This window comes from Schistosoma haematobium, chromosome 1, assembly GCF_000699445.3.
Source record: "Schistosoma haematobium chromosome 1, whole genome shotgun sequence".
Taxonomy (NCBI): Eukaryota; Metazoa; Platyhelminthes; class Trematoda; order Strigeidida; family Schistosomatidae; genus Schistosoma; species Schistosoma haematobium.
Genome location: NC_067196.1, coordinates 44,803,575 through 44,819,665, shown reverse-complemented (window position 1 = coordinate 44,819,665; position 16,091 = coordinate 44,803,575). Strand labels below are relative to the sequence as shown.

Below are 16,091 nucleotides of genomic sequence, written 5' to 3'. Positions count from 1 at the left end.
GTATCGTTTTTACTGTTTTTGTCGTTGGTACTCTTTAGTACCTCTTTTTCAACTGTATCTGTTAGTACTTTTGGTCCTAGCAATCTACAGCTCTTCACTTTTTTTGGTCATTGATAATTTTTTTGTTTCTGGGTATCATCGCATATTGAAAAAACCCCTCCTAAATGACCGGACAGTGTAAAAAAAGCAGTTGCCAACGTCCGGGTTGTCGTTATCCTGTTGAAAGCGGCATGCAGTGCGACGAGTGCAAAGGCTGGTACCACGAAGTTTGCACGAACTTAACGCCTGCTGCTTTCAAACGGTTCAGTAAGAAGGGTTGTGTGTGGCTTTGTCAACAGTGCTGCTTGGATGCAAACAGCTTGTTAACCGAGGCCATCTCACTGGTTGATGCTGCAAAGAAGTGTTTCAAAAAGCATAGTCGGAACGCGTCAAACAGCACTCGATCTGTTGACACGCAAATCAGTGTGAAGGAAACTAAGGTGAGTCCGGTGATAGATGACTCACGCCCGTCAAAGAAGGAAAAGCAGTCTTCAAAGGGGCCTGCCTGCAGGGTCGCCTACCGAAAGATTGGAAAAACGCCATAGTAAGTCCTGTCTTCAAAACAGGCACGAAACACAAACCTGAGAACTACCGCCCCGTTAGCCTAACTAGTGTGGTTGTTAAAATCTTAGAAAAGATTATTCGGAAGGAGCTGTTTAAGTATCTCGATAAAAACCGGATCCTCTCGGAGAAGCAGCATGGCTTCAGAATAGGTTATTCTTGTCTCACTAACTTATTAGTGGCTCGTGAAAGCTGGTGTGCTCTTAAGGACCAAAAGCTACCTGTAGACGTCGCCTTCATTGATTTCAGTAAAGCTTTTGATAAAGTTCCGCACAACCGGCTGTTATATAAGTTAAGACATATCGGGATTGGAGGTAATTTATTGATGTGGATAAAAGACTTCTTAGTTGGGCGTCAACAAAGAGTAAGGGTGAACTCAAAGTTATCTAGCTGGGAAACTGTGCTTAGCGGAGTGCCCCAGGGTACAGTTTTGGGGCCAGTGCTATTCCTCTTATATGTAAATGACCTTCCTTGTCTCCTATCATCATCGGTCTTGCTATATGCTGACGATGTCAAGATATGGAGAACGATACGATGTGAGAGTGATAGCTTAGAACTTCAAAATGACCTGAAGAAGTTATCTGAATGGTCTCAAACATGGCAGTTGCCGATAAATACTTCCAAGTGTGTTGTGATGCATATCGGTCATCAAGGCACAGATACATATACGATGAATAACACTGAGCTACCTGTCGTCCAGACATATAATGACTTAGGAGTTATCGTTAGTCAAAACTTAAAGACTACTGCACACTGCCGTGCAATAGCCGCCAAAGGTTTTAGAACGTTATGGTCAATACGTAGGGCTTTTAGTCATGTCGACACTAAGACGTTTTTGACTTTGTATACAGTGTTCGTTCGTCCTAAACTTGAGTACTGCATACAGGCGGCTAGCCCCTGCTTTAAAAAAGACAGTGAGCTTCTGGAAAAGGTTCAAAGAACGGCGACCAAGCTGGTTCCCGCAATAGCGAAGCTTCCGTATGAATCTCGACTGGCCAAGCTGAACCTTTTCCCGTTGTCATATCGCAGAACTAGAGGCGACTTGATTACAGTCTACAAATTGCTTAGTGATAAATTTGCACCTAACATGCCCTCATTTTTCTTGTCTTCCAAAACAGAGAATTTACGAGGACACTCCAAAAAAGTTCATAAGCCGAGAACAAATTACTTGTCAGCTGACTATCGACTTTCCCATCGAATCATCAACGAGTGGAATTCACTACCTCAGCACGTCGTTGAGGCTCCATCCGTCGACTCTTTCAAAAGAAAGTTGGATCAACTGAGAGACCACCATTGCCAGGACTAACATAGGCCATCGAGCCTCCTGTCCTTCCCAAACTGAAACTGAAACTGAAATTGGAAGATTGCGGTGTTGTCATGACAACGCGGTGTTCAGTTTTGTTCTTTTTGCCTTTATCAGTAAGACTGTAGACAACGAGAATTCTGGGTAGTTATCAACGAACTTCATATGATTTTCTGGAAAATTTGAGAATGTGTTTTAGGAGGCCCTCAGTTCAGAGAGAAGTTTGGGATTCTTAGTCGTACCTTCCGAAAATTGATAAAAAAATTTTGCGAAGTAGGGAGAGAGTGGTCAGACGATTTGGAAAGTTATTTAATGGCGTCTGATATTTTAGTAATTCAAAGACACAAAAAGTTCGATTGATAAAGTGATGGAGGTACAATATTGGTGGCGGTAATTACTGCGATATTTCCCCTTTATTTACGCTTTCGTCCGCTTTATTTCCCCTTTCTTCGCCTTTATTTCCCCTTTTTGGGTTGCTTGGGAAACTGCCCGATCTCCTTAGGGGTCTTCCGCAAAGTCGTAAGAAGTTTCGTAGTTTTTCCTAAACTTTGGGGAAAAACTTCGGAGCGTTATGAGATGCTGGAGAAATATTAGGGAAAGCCCGAAATTCACCCAAACATTTTGAAGATTTTCCTCAAACCTGGGGAAATTCCGGGGTTTTTGTGCCGTCTCCTCGAAATTTCCCCAAAGTTTTCAACTGCGGCCTTCCCAAAATTTATCCGAAACGAAAACACGTTTCTCCAAAATTGGGGTATTGGGTATACAGACTACTTGTGATATAAAAACTGTCAACTACACAATAATTAATCCAACCAGTTAGTTGGATCATTATCAGTGGTTGACAGGTTGTTGTTTGTTGTATATTTAAGAGGCTGGATATTTGCTCACGTATCATTGGGTTTCGGTGGGAAGCATATATTCCACCGAGATACCGTTCGTCACTGGTTTTTGAACTCACCTGTTTTTCCAAATACGGAAATCTGATTAAGTCGCCTATTAATATTAAGAGGTATCTTCAGTAGGAAAGTGTCAAAAGATTTAACATCTAATTGGTGATGTTCATAGTTTCGTCGACTCTTCGGACCCTTTCCAAGAGAAATGAATTTTCCTCAAAGCAAGGGCTTGCCGCCTACACAAAAACGAGTAATGAGTAAACTTTTTATAAGTTTAGAAAATCTCCGATGTCAGTACTGTTCTGAAATCTGCCGAAACCAAAAGATACTGAACTTTGTTCTTCACATCATTATTAACTCAACATCCACGTCATTACGAGCTAGATAGAACATTCTGTATATTTTGCAGCTGTTTCTATTCTCAATTTCTTTGTTTTAGAGACAATAATTCACATTGCTGGGCCTTAAGCATGTCTTGGAAAACTTAGGGAAGATACTGAGACTAGTTTTAAAGGCTCACACCTCATCATATAGATATCGTTCATTGGCTAGAGGATTTGGGTGACAAGGCTCAAAATTCTATGCAGTGGCCCAGATGCATTCACCCTTCGTCTTTCCTTAGATCCTAAGTTTGCTAATTACCAAATATTATTACTAAAAGCCATAAAGTTGATGAATAAACAACACTCGGGTTGGGTTTTGCGTTAGTTTTTTAATGTGTCACCTAAAATACTTGCAGTGGTTAGAAAAGCTTAACTTTTGAACTGGTATTTCAGTTACTATTTCATCATTGCTGTGTTTGGCATAACTGACAGGATACAAATTTAATCCAGAACAAAATTTAAGTAGCAGACGGTTTGCACGGATAAAAATGCCTATGCATTTTAGTATTGCATCTATTGTTTATTGTAGAAAACTTTTACTCAGTAAATAAACTTTTTATACCTGTAAGTTTAGTTTAAACGATGCAGTAAGTGGTCCAAATATGTAGCATATCTGGTGAGCATTCGGAATCATTAGTTGATGGTAGGATGGTGGGATACCTTGTTTTAAATCATCAAGAGAACTTTAACGTATCTTACATGTTATATAAATCAGTTATCATGTTTGAAACACTCAAATGAAATTTCAAACATGATTTATTTACATCATATCACTTTATCTTTCAGGTAAAATAATTTTGAAAAAGTTTATGAAAAGAGAACAGGCTATTTGATTGTCGTCTATTGCTCAAGATTATTGGATTTATTATGAAAAACATCAGGAACGTCATTTTATGAAAAGTGGAAAAAATATTGGAAACAATTCAAATTACTGCTATTATTTTACATAACATACTTACTAGTTTAGTTTTTGTGCGAACACATTTTTGACTAGAAATTTTTGCATAATCGATCGGGCTTTTTGTCATAAGGATACAAGCTACATTGTAGTAAACTAATCAATGACTTGTTTTACTGATTAAGATGAATAGTGATATTATTGTTAGCGCTCTAAAGGAGACGTACGAAGTTGATAAAATTAAGGAGGTATTGATATTGAATTCATCACCCTAATAAATACATTTTAGGCAGTGAAAATACTCGACAAATTTCCATCAATACCACCAAAATGGTTTGTAGACAGTAAGGAGGCTAGAAACATCAGTATAGATTTGTTGAACGATATTTACAAACTTTCAAGAAGAAGACGCATAAATGGCGGTCTTAAGTTGGAAGAGAATGGAACTTTGAAATCAAGTGAAGACTGTGATGTTAAGTCGAAGAGCCCTGTGATTCGGTCACCATACATTCAAGAAGAAGATAAATCGACGTATTGGATTCCGATTGATGTTTTCAAGACTGTTTCACAAAATCATTTAAAAGCTCAAAAGAAATCAAGCGACTAGTCTTTGAGAATCTGTTTTGCACTTTTGGCTGACGATCACTGTTTGTAATTAATAAAGTATCAATAAGATTCTAGTTTTATTGCTTCCAGTTAAGATATGTAAGAATGATGTATTAGTACCCCATCCATTAAAATTCATATGGTAATTGCATAAGTTTCACGTATGTTTATTAATAAATAATACGTTAGTAAAGCTAAAAAGTATTAATCGCATGTAATTTTTTGCCTTTTCTGTAACGGAGGTTCTTTGAGAAATCTCCATTAAAAGTCTGATATTTGAAGTTACCGTTCAAACTGGGAAATGTTATTGTTATTACCGACTTTACAATTCAACTTGTTATATAACGTGATTTTATTAAATATATCCAAGGAAAAATTTTAATAAGGGCGCGTGACGGCATTAACAATCAAATTTGTCTTGATAACTGCAAGAACTTTCGAGTACTAGACGCCTAAATAAACTATAATGTTAATTCACACATTATGGTTTAGAAACCATGATTGAAACTTGTAACCCAATCATTATAATTTGAATGTCCAAACTACTGAGCATATCATAACCATTTGAAGACTTTTATTGACCCTTACTTCAGAGTTTTCATTGTGTTCTTAAAAATAAACCTTTGGGTCTTGATTTTGTTTCCGCTTTACAACAAATAAACCAAACTAATCACTATCCGGGAAAAATTATTTCTTCAAGGCTGTTCTGTATCAGCGCAAGTTAAATGGAAGTAAAGACGACTTTATTTATTTTAAAAAGTTTCATAATACGTAGTAGTTTGGATTCTGACGAAATATCGGCACTGATACGAAAGAAACAGTTGCATCTTAGGCCCTGATACTGGTTGACAGATGTTAGAATCTCTCAAGGTTGTTAATTAGCTTTGATAGAGAGTAAGAACCATTAGAAAACTGAAATTCCAAACTTCTTGGTAACAGCCATCTAACATTAGATGAGCCTTGACCTTGATTAGAGTCATTTAGCCAAGTGGCAATTTGATTATTAGGATTTGATTAGCATTCGGGACTAGACAATTTAGGATTGGTTACCACTGAGTAATCTGTTAGGGCACGCATATTCTTTCTTTTAAATATTCAGTAGCATTATTCAGTGAAAGACCTGTTACTTTAAGATTATTATTAGATATACTGAAACTTGTAACCACATCTTGTTATTTGGTTTGTTAGCGCAAAATATCCTCAGTAGAACTACTCGATTTCCGTGAATTACTTAACTTTTAGTAGCATAGTCCAACCGATTAAAAATAATGAAGTGTAGTATGCTATTCCATTGGAATTATTTGAGTACAATGTACCAGAGTGAAGACGTTTGACAGTAACAAATTTGCAGACAATAGCGAATAAAGAAATAATTTGAAATAACAGTGAGTAAACTTAAATACACACACACAATCACAGTAGTTTGATGGACTATTAGGTCTAACAACAAATAAGGATTACATGTAAAGATGTTTTCCATAAATTATAAAAATTCAGTTAAGTGGTAATTGTATTTGGTAACGAGATACCTGAACAGATAGGATAGGTATAAGTAGTTTGATCTAATTTAGCTGATATTTTTTACTCCTTACTTTGAAACATGTAGATGAAAAGATCAAAGTAAATTATTTGAGCAACAAATGTTTTACACTGTTGCTTTGTGTAAACAAACGTGAGAACTATTCTGCCGTAGAAGTAAGGTTTATTAAAGTAAGTCGGAAAAGTGAGTAACGTCACGATGATAAGTTGGTTTCCACCAGATGATTACTTCAAAAGTATTTAATTATTTTAAATTGGGATCAATTTACTAAGAAGGTTAACCAAAAACTGAAGGTAGAACTAGGTAATAAATTGCATGTAGTGATGCTAGTTCCACTATATAAAATACTTTACTCAACAGTGTGCAAGGACAAGTATATTGGACACACAGAAACGTGAAAATCTAAGCATTTGGTTACGCAAATACCAAATCTAATCAATTAAGGTTAAAATGATAATCAAAGTTTGATTGAACAAAGAGAATGAAGTGAAAATATTGAGTGCATTCGAAAAGATTAGTAAGCATTACTAGTGCTTTCCTGTTAATATCCAAAAAGCAAAATCATTTAAGATTAATCACGTTTCAGCAGTTAACCTTCAATTGACTTGTTAATAAAAATGAAGAGTATGAACTTTTCATTCCATTTTGACTTGATAAATCTGACTTAAAATATTTGTCTAGTTCGCATTCCCAGATTCTTTAGAACCTTTGTTACAATCGATCGATCACTGAGTAGTGACCATTTTCATTTCTGTCTAGTCTTTTAATGCTGAACAACTTATATTGACCAAGTTACAGTATGACCACTAGTCTAAGCGATCAGATCTCACATGCATTATGTTGACACATTAGGTGGTTGATAATGTTGCAATTTAACCAGCACTAAAAGATTAGACAAACATAAAATAGGTCACTACTCAGTGATCAATCAATTGTAATCAACATGTGCTCACTAGTGACTAGCTTCGTGAGGGAATTCTCGGAGTTCTAGTGAGAAGCCGTGACCAATGGAGCTAATCCTTGTCGGGTAGAGACAGGTATCTACCTCAGTACAATGGAAGTTGGTCGCGCAATTTCGTGGATTGGTTGATGTTAAACACTATCACCATTGGATGCCGGCTCAGTGGTCCAGTAGGTTAAGCGTTCGCGCGCCAGACCGAAGGCCCTGGGTTCAAATCCGGCGAGCGGGATTGTGGATGCGCACCGCTGGGGAGTCCCACGACAGGACGAAACGGCCGTCCAGTGCTTCCAGGTTTCCAAAGGTGGTCTAACATCGATCGGTTCATGATCTCAATCAAAAAATTGTAAGTACATCTTTTAGTTCATATGCAAAGGATTTTATTCTACTAGTTTATATATATATATATATATATATATATATATATATATATATTTAAGCAGTTGTACTAAAGTATTGTATTTAAAGAATATGTTACTCACTAATTTACGTTGATGCATAAATAATGGGTTTATGAATTTAATGTGAGTTTATAATTTGATCATCAAACTTTTGTAGTTAGACAATCTTTTACCCTAATCATCCCAGTTAGATACATTTTTCTATAGCAAAAACGTTTGGGATACACTTAAAGAACTTGTCTTTTACACATCCTTTGTTTAATTTACAAGAAAAGACTAAGATAATAGATGGCATACTAAAATATAGACTTGATTTGAATTTGATTTATTTCACAGAGTTCGAAATAAGGGTTATGAACTTGGACGCTTCGTTCTTCATTGTACATATTTTCTAACGATCAGTATATGTATTCACGTGATCCAACTCAAATTGTGATGGTTTTGTCAGTATTAACATTTTTACTTTGACTCACTCAATAATATTTTAGGTTACATATAAATAAAATGCACAGTTATAGTATGTGATAACAGTAAATAAATTAGAAAGGAGGCTGATGAATAATTACCTGTGATTGTCAAGCCACATCTCTGTCTATTCATACAGTGAATAAAACAACTAATATCCTACACAGTAATGTGTTATGAGTTGAATTGAACTATATGAATACTTTTGATTGGCTAGCTATAAATCATTCGTAATGCTCTATAATCTAAAAGTATTTTTATCATTTGGTTAAGCTTACTTATTTTAGGTATTTTGGTAAATTAAGATAACTGTGACGAACTCAAAAACGATGAAAGACCATCAGGGATAGAAGACCATAAACGTTATGTTTACGAAAATTAAAAGCTTATTCTTTATAGTCTGATGCTGATAGATGGATTTAGAATTTGATTAAAATATGGTATCATTTTTAGCTTTTCTTTTCCGTCATCATTTGTTATTACCTGATATTTAGTTGGTTGAAACTACCCTCATGAGATTACAAATATTTGTAGAAGGTTTGTAAGAAGATAATCGAAATTACTTGGGATGTGTGGAAAAGGGAAGCTATATAACTTGTGAATTTATTTACAGGGAGGTATTTTAGAGTGGTTGAATACACTTTTGTCTAGTTATGCCTAAAAAATTACATCTTTTGACCATATTTTAAGGACTTTATCTAAATGTAGGAATTCACTATTTGAGTGAGGTTAATCAAGTCACTTGGTTTATTTATATCAGAAGGGTTTTTGTGGGTATTATAGTAATTTGAATGGTTGAGATCATGAGACAACTGAAGGCTCAGTGGTCTAGTGGTTAAGCGCTCGCGTGCGACACTGATCTGTCCAGGGTTTGAATCTCGTGGGGGACGGGATCGTGGATGCGCACGGCTGAGGGGTTTTACAATAGGACGAAAAGGCTGTCCAATGCTTTCAGGTTTTCCATGGTGGTCTAGCTTCAATTGGTTAAGTTAATAAACAATATTTTCGTACTAACCGTCTCTTATCCAGTCTTCTTGGCAAGTTTTACATGATGAGTCATAATAATAGGAGGATTTACATTAGTTCATGCAGGTTTTGTGTGTAAATGAAGAAAACAAATAGGCGGAGACAATAAGTAGAGGCCTAAATTGATGTTTGTTTGTCATATGCATAATTTTGGGAATAGAAACCTTAACAAATAAAAATGTTTTGTTGCATATAAAATTACTATTGGTTAACAGCACGGTTTCAATCTAGAAATTGCAGGGTTGTGTTCATAGAGCAAGCTAAGTAGTTCTTCGTAATTGCTACCTGACAGATTGTTCAGAAGGCTTTTTTTAAAATTTCAAACAGCATTATCTAACATAACAGTATACAGATATACAGATAATATCCATTTACTTCTATTATAGTGGAAATTTCAAGGTTCTTTTTTAGAATAGCTTACTGTTTACTATTTAGACTGTATGATGGAAAGAACTTTAAGGTTTATAGAAGATTATGTTAAGCAGTCACACATTCAGAGGAAAATAGATGAAATAATTCCGAAATCAATATAGTTTTAGGTTAAATTGAATAATATTAGGAATATTTGACTTTTCAATAGCTCCCAAAACTAGTATGGTATATATATGGATAGAAATATTATCTAACGATACACCATGTGTATATCATATTTCTAAAAGTCTGGGGAGTTGTTTTATTACAGGTCTCCTAGTCTATGAACAGTATAGATTATAAATAAAACCAGTTCACCATCATTACGACCGACCATTTTTAAGGACTTGACAATAACAGATTAATTCATTATAAGCAGAGTTCGATGGTGGCTAGCAATGGAATCCAAGATGCACGTTTCGTCCTATTCGGGACACTTTCGCTAGATATATATACCTGTATCTCAGAGTTAAATTACTAATTCTCCAGACTATTTTATATATTTCTAACCTTATATAACGTTGTTAGAAATAACAGTTATAGTTAATATCATCAACTAGTCAATAAACAATTGATATTTCTTAACTAATTTTAATGATCTACTTTTGATAACGCTAAGGTGATTTATTTTTCCGTAAATTTTATGACGTCAATTAAACACAGTTATTACTAACTAATTGAATTCATAATTTAATTGAATCTATACCATCATAGAAAACCTTGAAGCACTGGACAACCGTTTCGTCCTAATATGGGACTCCTCAGCAATGCGCATCTATGATCCTGCCTCACGAGATTCGAACTTAGGACCTTACTATTATAGTTATTACTAATTCATTTATGACAATGTTCAAACAAATTGGAAACCATTAAAGTATTCATATGAATCCCAATTTATTAAATTATTTACTTGAAAAAAATTTAAAACTATAAGCATTAAAAACAATGTTTTATAAGGTTAAATAAAAAATAAGAAAGAGAATTCAGCGGGAAAATTATTCACTTCAAATATACATTTGTTGTTTGATAAAAATATAAATAAAAGTTTGTAAAAAGAATGGAAGAGAGAAATTGTTGTTGTTGAATTTTATTGATTTTTTTTAAATTCAATGACATAATACGTTTACTTTAAGAAAAAAACAATATTTATTCAGTTACATTAGTTAAATTAATGTGTCTATTCTTAATTTAATAAACAATAGTAAATTATGTTTGATTGTTGCTGTTGTTGTTGTTGTTTTTGTGTCATAGAATTATGAATGAAATCATGTTTATTTTTAAATATTATAGAGAAACAATGAATATGTTTTAATTTATCAATACTTATTCAATGATTCAATTATATATTTAGTTGATTTAATAGTGAAACTTAATCTGACCTATATAAGTCATATTGTAAACATAAGTCGTTCAGTTAAAGTATAACATAGTGAAAATTCCCATTTTGTCATTTGGTAAATAAAGAAGGAACGAATTGAGCGAAGAAATTTCTTTTCAATTAGTTTTTCATTATGGCTCTACACTAATATATATACGTTTTACAATAATAATATATTATTCATCGAGTAGATGTTTCTTACATTACGCAACGTAGCAACTTCTTGATCACTTTAAATATTAATAACCCTCTTTCTTCCAATTAATCAATGTTAATTTAAATGTCATTATGTAATTATTACGTAACGTATCTACTCTATGAGTATTATATGATTATTGTAAAACGTATATATATATATATTAGTGTAGAGCCATGATGAAAAACTAAAGTATAACAGTCGATAGATATCATCTAATTGCTAGTAAATAAAAAAACCCACTTATTATTGAACTACTACTATTCAAGTTCTTTTTTTTCTAAATTGAAAAGGATTTTTACACTTATCACAAAACTAAAATATTCTATAAGCAAAGATGGTTAGTGGCTAGCAGTGGAATCCATGACGCGCACCACTTCGTCCTATTTGGGACTCGTCAGCTGGATGTACCTGCATTTCAGAGTTGATGTTCGCCCTGGGACTCGAACCCAACACCGTTCACTTCAAACGCCATTGCGTTATGCACTTAGCTACTGAGTTCTGATAGCCACTTGCTTGTGCAATGGGGTGAAGTTTAATTCATTTGTTACTGTTTTACTATCCATATTTGCTTATAATGCTTGTAAATTAAGGCAATATCGAGGCAATACACGCAGTATGCACATATAATCAATTGCAGTCCTATACATTAATCGGAAGATTCAAGTAAAACAATACCAAGTGAATCAAAATATTTTATGTTGTATTTATTGTGAAGTGATGAATTTACATTTAAGATGACTTTTCAACTGAAATGAAAATTTGGTTATCTTCTCTATAACAATTACTTACTCAATCATGAGATTAAAGTGTTATGAATTCAATCTCTAACTAAATGAGTAAAGTTGAATTAATTTGTGAATTTATTCTGTAAAACAGAAACAATAGTCGTCGATGTAGAAGTAATCAACTATAATATTGTTTTTGCTATTTCATAGTTTTTCTTTTCCTTTTTTTAAGAAACAATGCGATCAGTCTATTGAAATTATTCTAATGATGTAACAAAGGGTGAAACAGCCACAATGTAACAGAGAAGTTATAATTGTTAAACAATTATCTATCTAGTTAAAATGATTTTATCTTGTGTAAAATATCAGGAAAAAAAGAAACAGAAAATTAAATGTATTCATTTGTTTTCAAGTGTTATCAGGTTGACAGGTAATTAATCTGTTAGGACGGGATAAATAGGCAAGATCACATGCATTTATTCCGTAATTTTGTTCAATATGATTTCCGTTTCAATTCAGTATGATGATTGATCAGCGTAATATCTGCTTTATTTTCACTGTATATGATTTTTCCCTAGTGGAACTCAGGATAATTTAATGTGTCTTGATTCAGTGTTAACTTAGCTTAGTACGTTATGTATCATGGGAATTTTTAGTAATTTTGTGCACTTTCTTTATAAGTGATATATATTGGTCTATCACTAATTGTAAGTAAAATCCTAATATAAATCAGTGTGCTTAAGAGTTGAAGTTGACATATTTTGGAGGGTGAAATTTATATCATGGAATTTATAGTGGTTTTCAGTTTTAAATGAAATTGTATTTCCATGATTACATCATAATTAATTTAACGTTTGTTTGATGGGATATTGCCAAGTGATGCAAATTATAAACGACTGAATTTTCATTGAATGTGCTTACAAAAAAGTACTTGAAATTAGAAATTATTACTGATTATATAGCACAGACAGACAGTGAAATATTGTGTTTAAACTATTTAACTCGGAAAATGAACCATCGTTAAAATCTACCGTGGTGGCAAGTATTTGCAAGAGCAAAGAAAATTCCAAAGCATGGATTTTAGTGATAGAAATGAGATTGGTTTATTTCTTAATAAATTACCTAATGCTTTCTTATAATACATGTTAGGAATTCATCATCAGGAAACAATTAAAACTGAAATGAAAAGTACCAATATCAGGAATATGTGCAATAAAGAAATTAACCTCTTTCTTTGTCATTTTATTACGTTTTAATAAATATAAAAGTCTCGACTTGTAAAATAAATTCTTATACAATGGCATATAATGAACAGCTAACTGGTTACCAATGTCTTTAACCAAGCAAACATTAACCAACCAGAATGTAGCATTTATAAGCAACATTATATTACGAAAAACGATAAAATCGTAAGAACTGTTTATGGAACAATAAAGTCCTAACTTTACTATTTTAAACCAAACACTTCTAACTCTAATAATTCTAACACTGATATTTCTAAAAAACGTCTTATCTCGGGACTCAATGACTTCTCATTTCCTCACCACAACTAAATAAGATACTTATTCTCACTAGTCCAATATTTTATTGGTAATCTACGATCAACTCACCAAACAAATTAATCAAAGTGTGTGGTATTGTCAAAAACATGATATCCTGTAGCAAACTATCTGCAATTCATTCTTAAAGATCGCCCATAAATTCAACGATTGCTATCTTCATTCTCATTGGTCGATTTTAGTTATTTCAAGGTCGTCAGTATGATTTAGTTCTATCTCTTTTATCAAACTGTATTGTACTATTACATGGCTTATAAAAATAGCGATCAGAAACAAAATAATAGAAATCATTGTCTGTAACCAGATATTAATTAATAACTATTGAATTAGTAGGTATTATACCAGAGCCAGTTTAAAGTAACATTCTATACGGTAGAATATTGAGCTAACAATATACAGAGCTCAAGTTTGAGTGGATTGAACACTGAAGTTTTCAATGATTTTTATTTAACAGTTGTATAAAACTACAGAAGTTGCTAATCCAAATTCCATTCAATCAATTAACAAATATTTTCTTACTTAAGAAATACATATTTTAATATAACATAAAGCTTAAAAAAATTATTGTCATTATTATTATTATTATTAGTTTTTTAGTTATTGAGCACATCTACAAACCTTTTCGCCTTGATTGTGTTCTGTATTTTTCTTTTGTTTAGATTTAATTTATTTTTATTCGATCCATTGTTTTCATCACACATTGATCTGTCTGTCGAAGTCAATTTATCACGCAATTATTTGTTGTTTGTATTTTATTGTATTCATCCATTTCTAGCTAATATATCACCGTCATCATTTCTATTTTTATTCACTCAATCATGGTGGTACTATAAGAAGTTCGATTAAAATGAAATTTGATTGTCACATATTCATGGTTAAATTCTAAAAAAAAAACTACAAAAAAAAAACCCCACGAAAATTGCAGAGAAATGTTAACTTAAAGGGATTGACATCCGTTTGGGAAATGCTGAGAAATAAAAAAGAGATTGATAGTTGTTCCATTCTAATATGAGACTATTCAATAATATAAAAGCTTTAGAATCCACAATTGACCAAACTCATAGATTTTCAAATTCCCTAGTGAGTAAAATAATCTTTAGTTACTGAGTTAATATAAAGTGATTTGAATTTCGTAACTTTATTCACATTTATATGTGAAAATTATATTTGAAATAATTTCAGCGATTGAAATTTCATTAATTCCTACGTTTCGTCCAGCTAACTTGTCTGGACTTCTTCAGGGTAATAATCAATATCAGAATCATCAAAGAAATATATATCTTTTAACACACATAAAATTTGTTATTCACTTAATTATTTCCATGTAGTTGAATTTTTCACATGATTTGTGGTTAACTGACTCATGTTATCCTATTTTACAAAAATCAACATCCAAATTTGGTTGGTTTAACACAGTATAGTTTTGATTGTTAAAAGCTATATATTTGATGATTTGGATATTGATTAGTACCCTGAAGAAGTTCAGACAAGTTAGCTGGACGAAACGTTGGAATTATTTTAAATTTCAATCTCTGAGATTATTTCAAATATAATTTTCACATATAATGACTTCTCTATACTTGGCGCCCAATTTCTGTCAAACTATTCGTTCTAATATTGACGAGTATTCGTATAATTTATTCACATTTGTAACGAAGCATAATCTTAGAGTAATTTTACTGATGAGTAATGGCCTTCCATTCTAGTGAGCTGGTATTGAAATTTGTTTTTTTATTTTTCTTATTCTTTCGGTTGGATGATAGGAGTTGGAATTCAAAAAATATAAGGGGTGGGTGATGTATTACTTAAATGAGGTCCGGAGATAGATAAGATAGATTGTGTGATAACTTCAGAGGTTATGAAGTGTTTACATAAGCTAAGAGAATTAGGCGAATGAAAACGTGTTAATGAAGGGTTAGTCTTGGTGTACATAAAATAAGAAATAATTAAGAGCAGACCATATAAAAAATAAACACTATTAAGATAATGGCAAAAATAATTTACCAAGGTGGTGTTAAGTTTGTTATTGTCTCTTTCTGGACACATAAATGAAGTTTGAGTTTTGTATTGCTATTGCTTCGGCAAACTGAAGAGACACTGCGTTGTTTTATCTGCTTATAATTTTGAAGGCTTGCAGATTGTCAATGGTATGACTAGCGTCAAGTATATGCCGTGCTATCGCAATCATTAGATCTGTTGAGCCTGTCAATTTTTGTTTGTTCGAGCGAGCAGTTTGCTTCACCTATAGTCGTCAGTCCTGCTGGGAGATAGGTAACCTTCAACGCGGCACCTATCCTGTGGTTAATTATTCCGGTGATTTCCTCTTTTTTGAAGAGCAAATATATGAAGCAGGTTTTCTTATCGACTGTTTGGTATTTAATCCGTAGGTTGGTTTTTGAATACTTCTCTATGAATTTCGCTTGATGTGCATTTTCACGTAGCTGCAAGCAACCTTACTCGTCGTTTTCACAGAGTAATGCAAATATATCCCGTGGTCATCTACGTTTTTCAGTGAGTTGATAGTCACTATTGATCCTAGCTCTGTCTGATATTTAGTTGGAATTAAAGCTGCTGTCATCCATTTAAGATGGTAAGTCTTTTGGGCGCCGAAGCATACGATAAGACTAGCCCAAACTAGACCATAATTAGAGTTTATAAAAGTACACCAAAAGGAGCTGTAGTTTTGTAAATAAAATCAATCGTCGTAGCTTATTATAATAAGGCATAGGTTTGCGTTGTAGATGGA

General features: G+C 33.1%; 1 protein-coding gene across 1 annotated transcript; it reads left to right on the top strand.

The window, feature by feature from the left end:
- The first annotated feature begins 1,910 nt into the window (after positions 1 to 1,910).
- Positions 1,911 to 5,030, top strand: MS3_00009926 (uncharacterized protein). Its single transcript, XM_012940204.3, has 3 exons — positions 1,911 to 2,176; positions 2,209 to 4,325; positions 4,367 to 5,030. Exons 2-3 carry the CDS (start codon positions 4,263 to 4,265, stop codon positions 4,682 to 4,684), a joined length of 381 nt encoding a protein of 126 aa, XP_012795658.2. The 5' UTR covers positions 1,911 to 2,176; positions 2,209 to 4,262; the 3' UTR covers positions 4,685 to 5,030.
- Positions 5,031 to 16,091: the final 11,061 nt, after the last annotated feature.

Excerpts from the sequence above, each read along its gene's own strand:
- MS3_00009926 (XM_012940204.3), top strand. The coding sequence starts at position 4,263 with ATGAATAGTGATATTATTGTTAGCGCTCTAAAGGAGACGTACGAAGTT. Across the intron at positions 4,326-4,366 it reads AAGTTGATAAAATTAAGGAG|GCAGTGAAAATACTCGACAA; the intron begins GTATTGATATTG and ends AATACATTTTAG.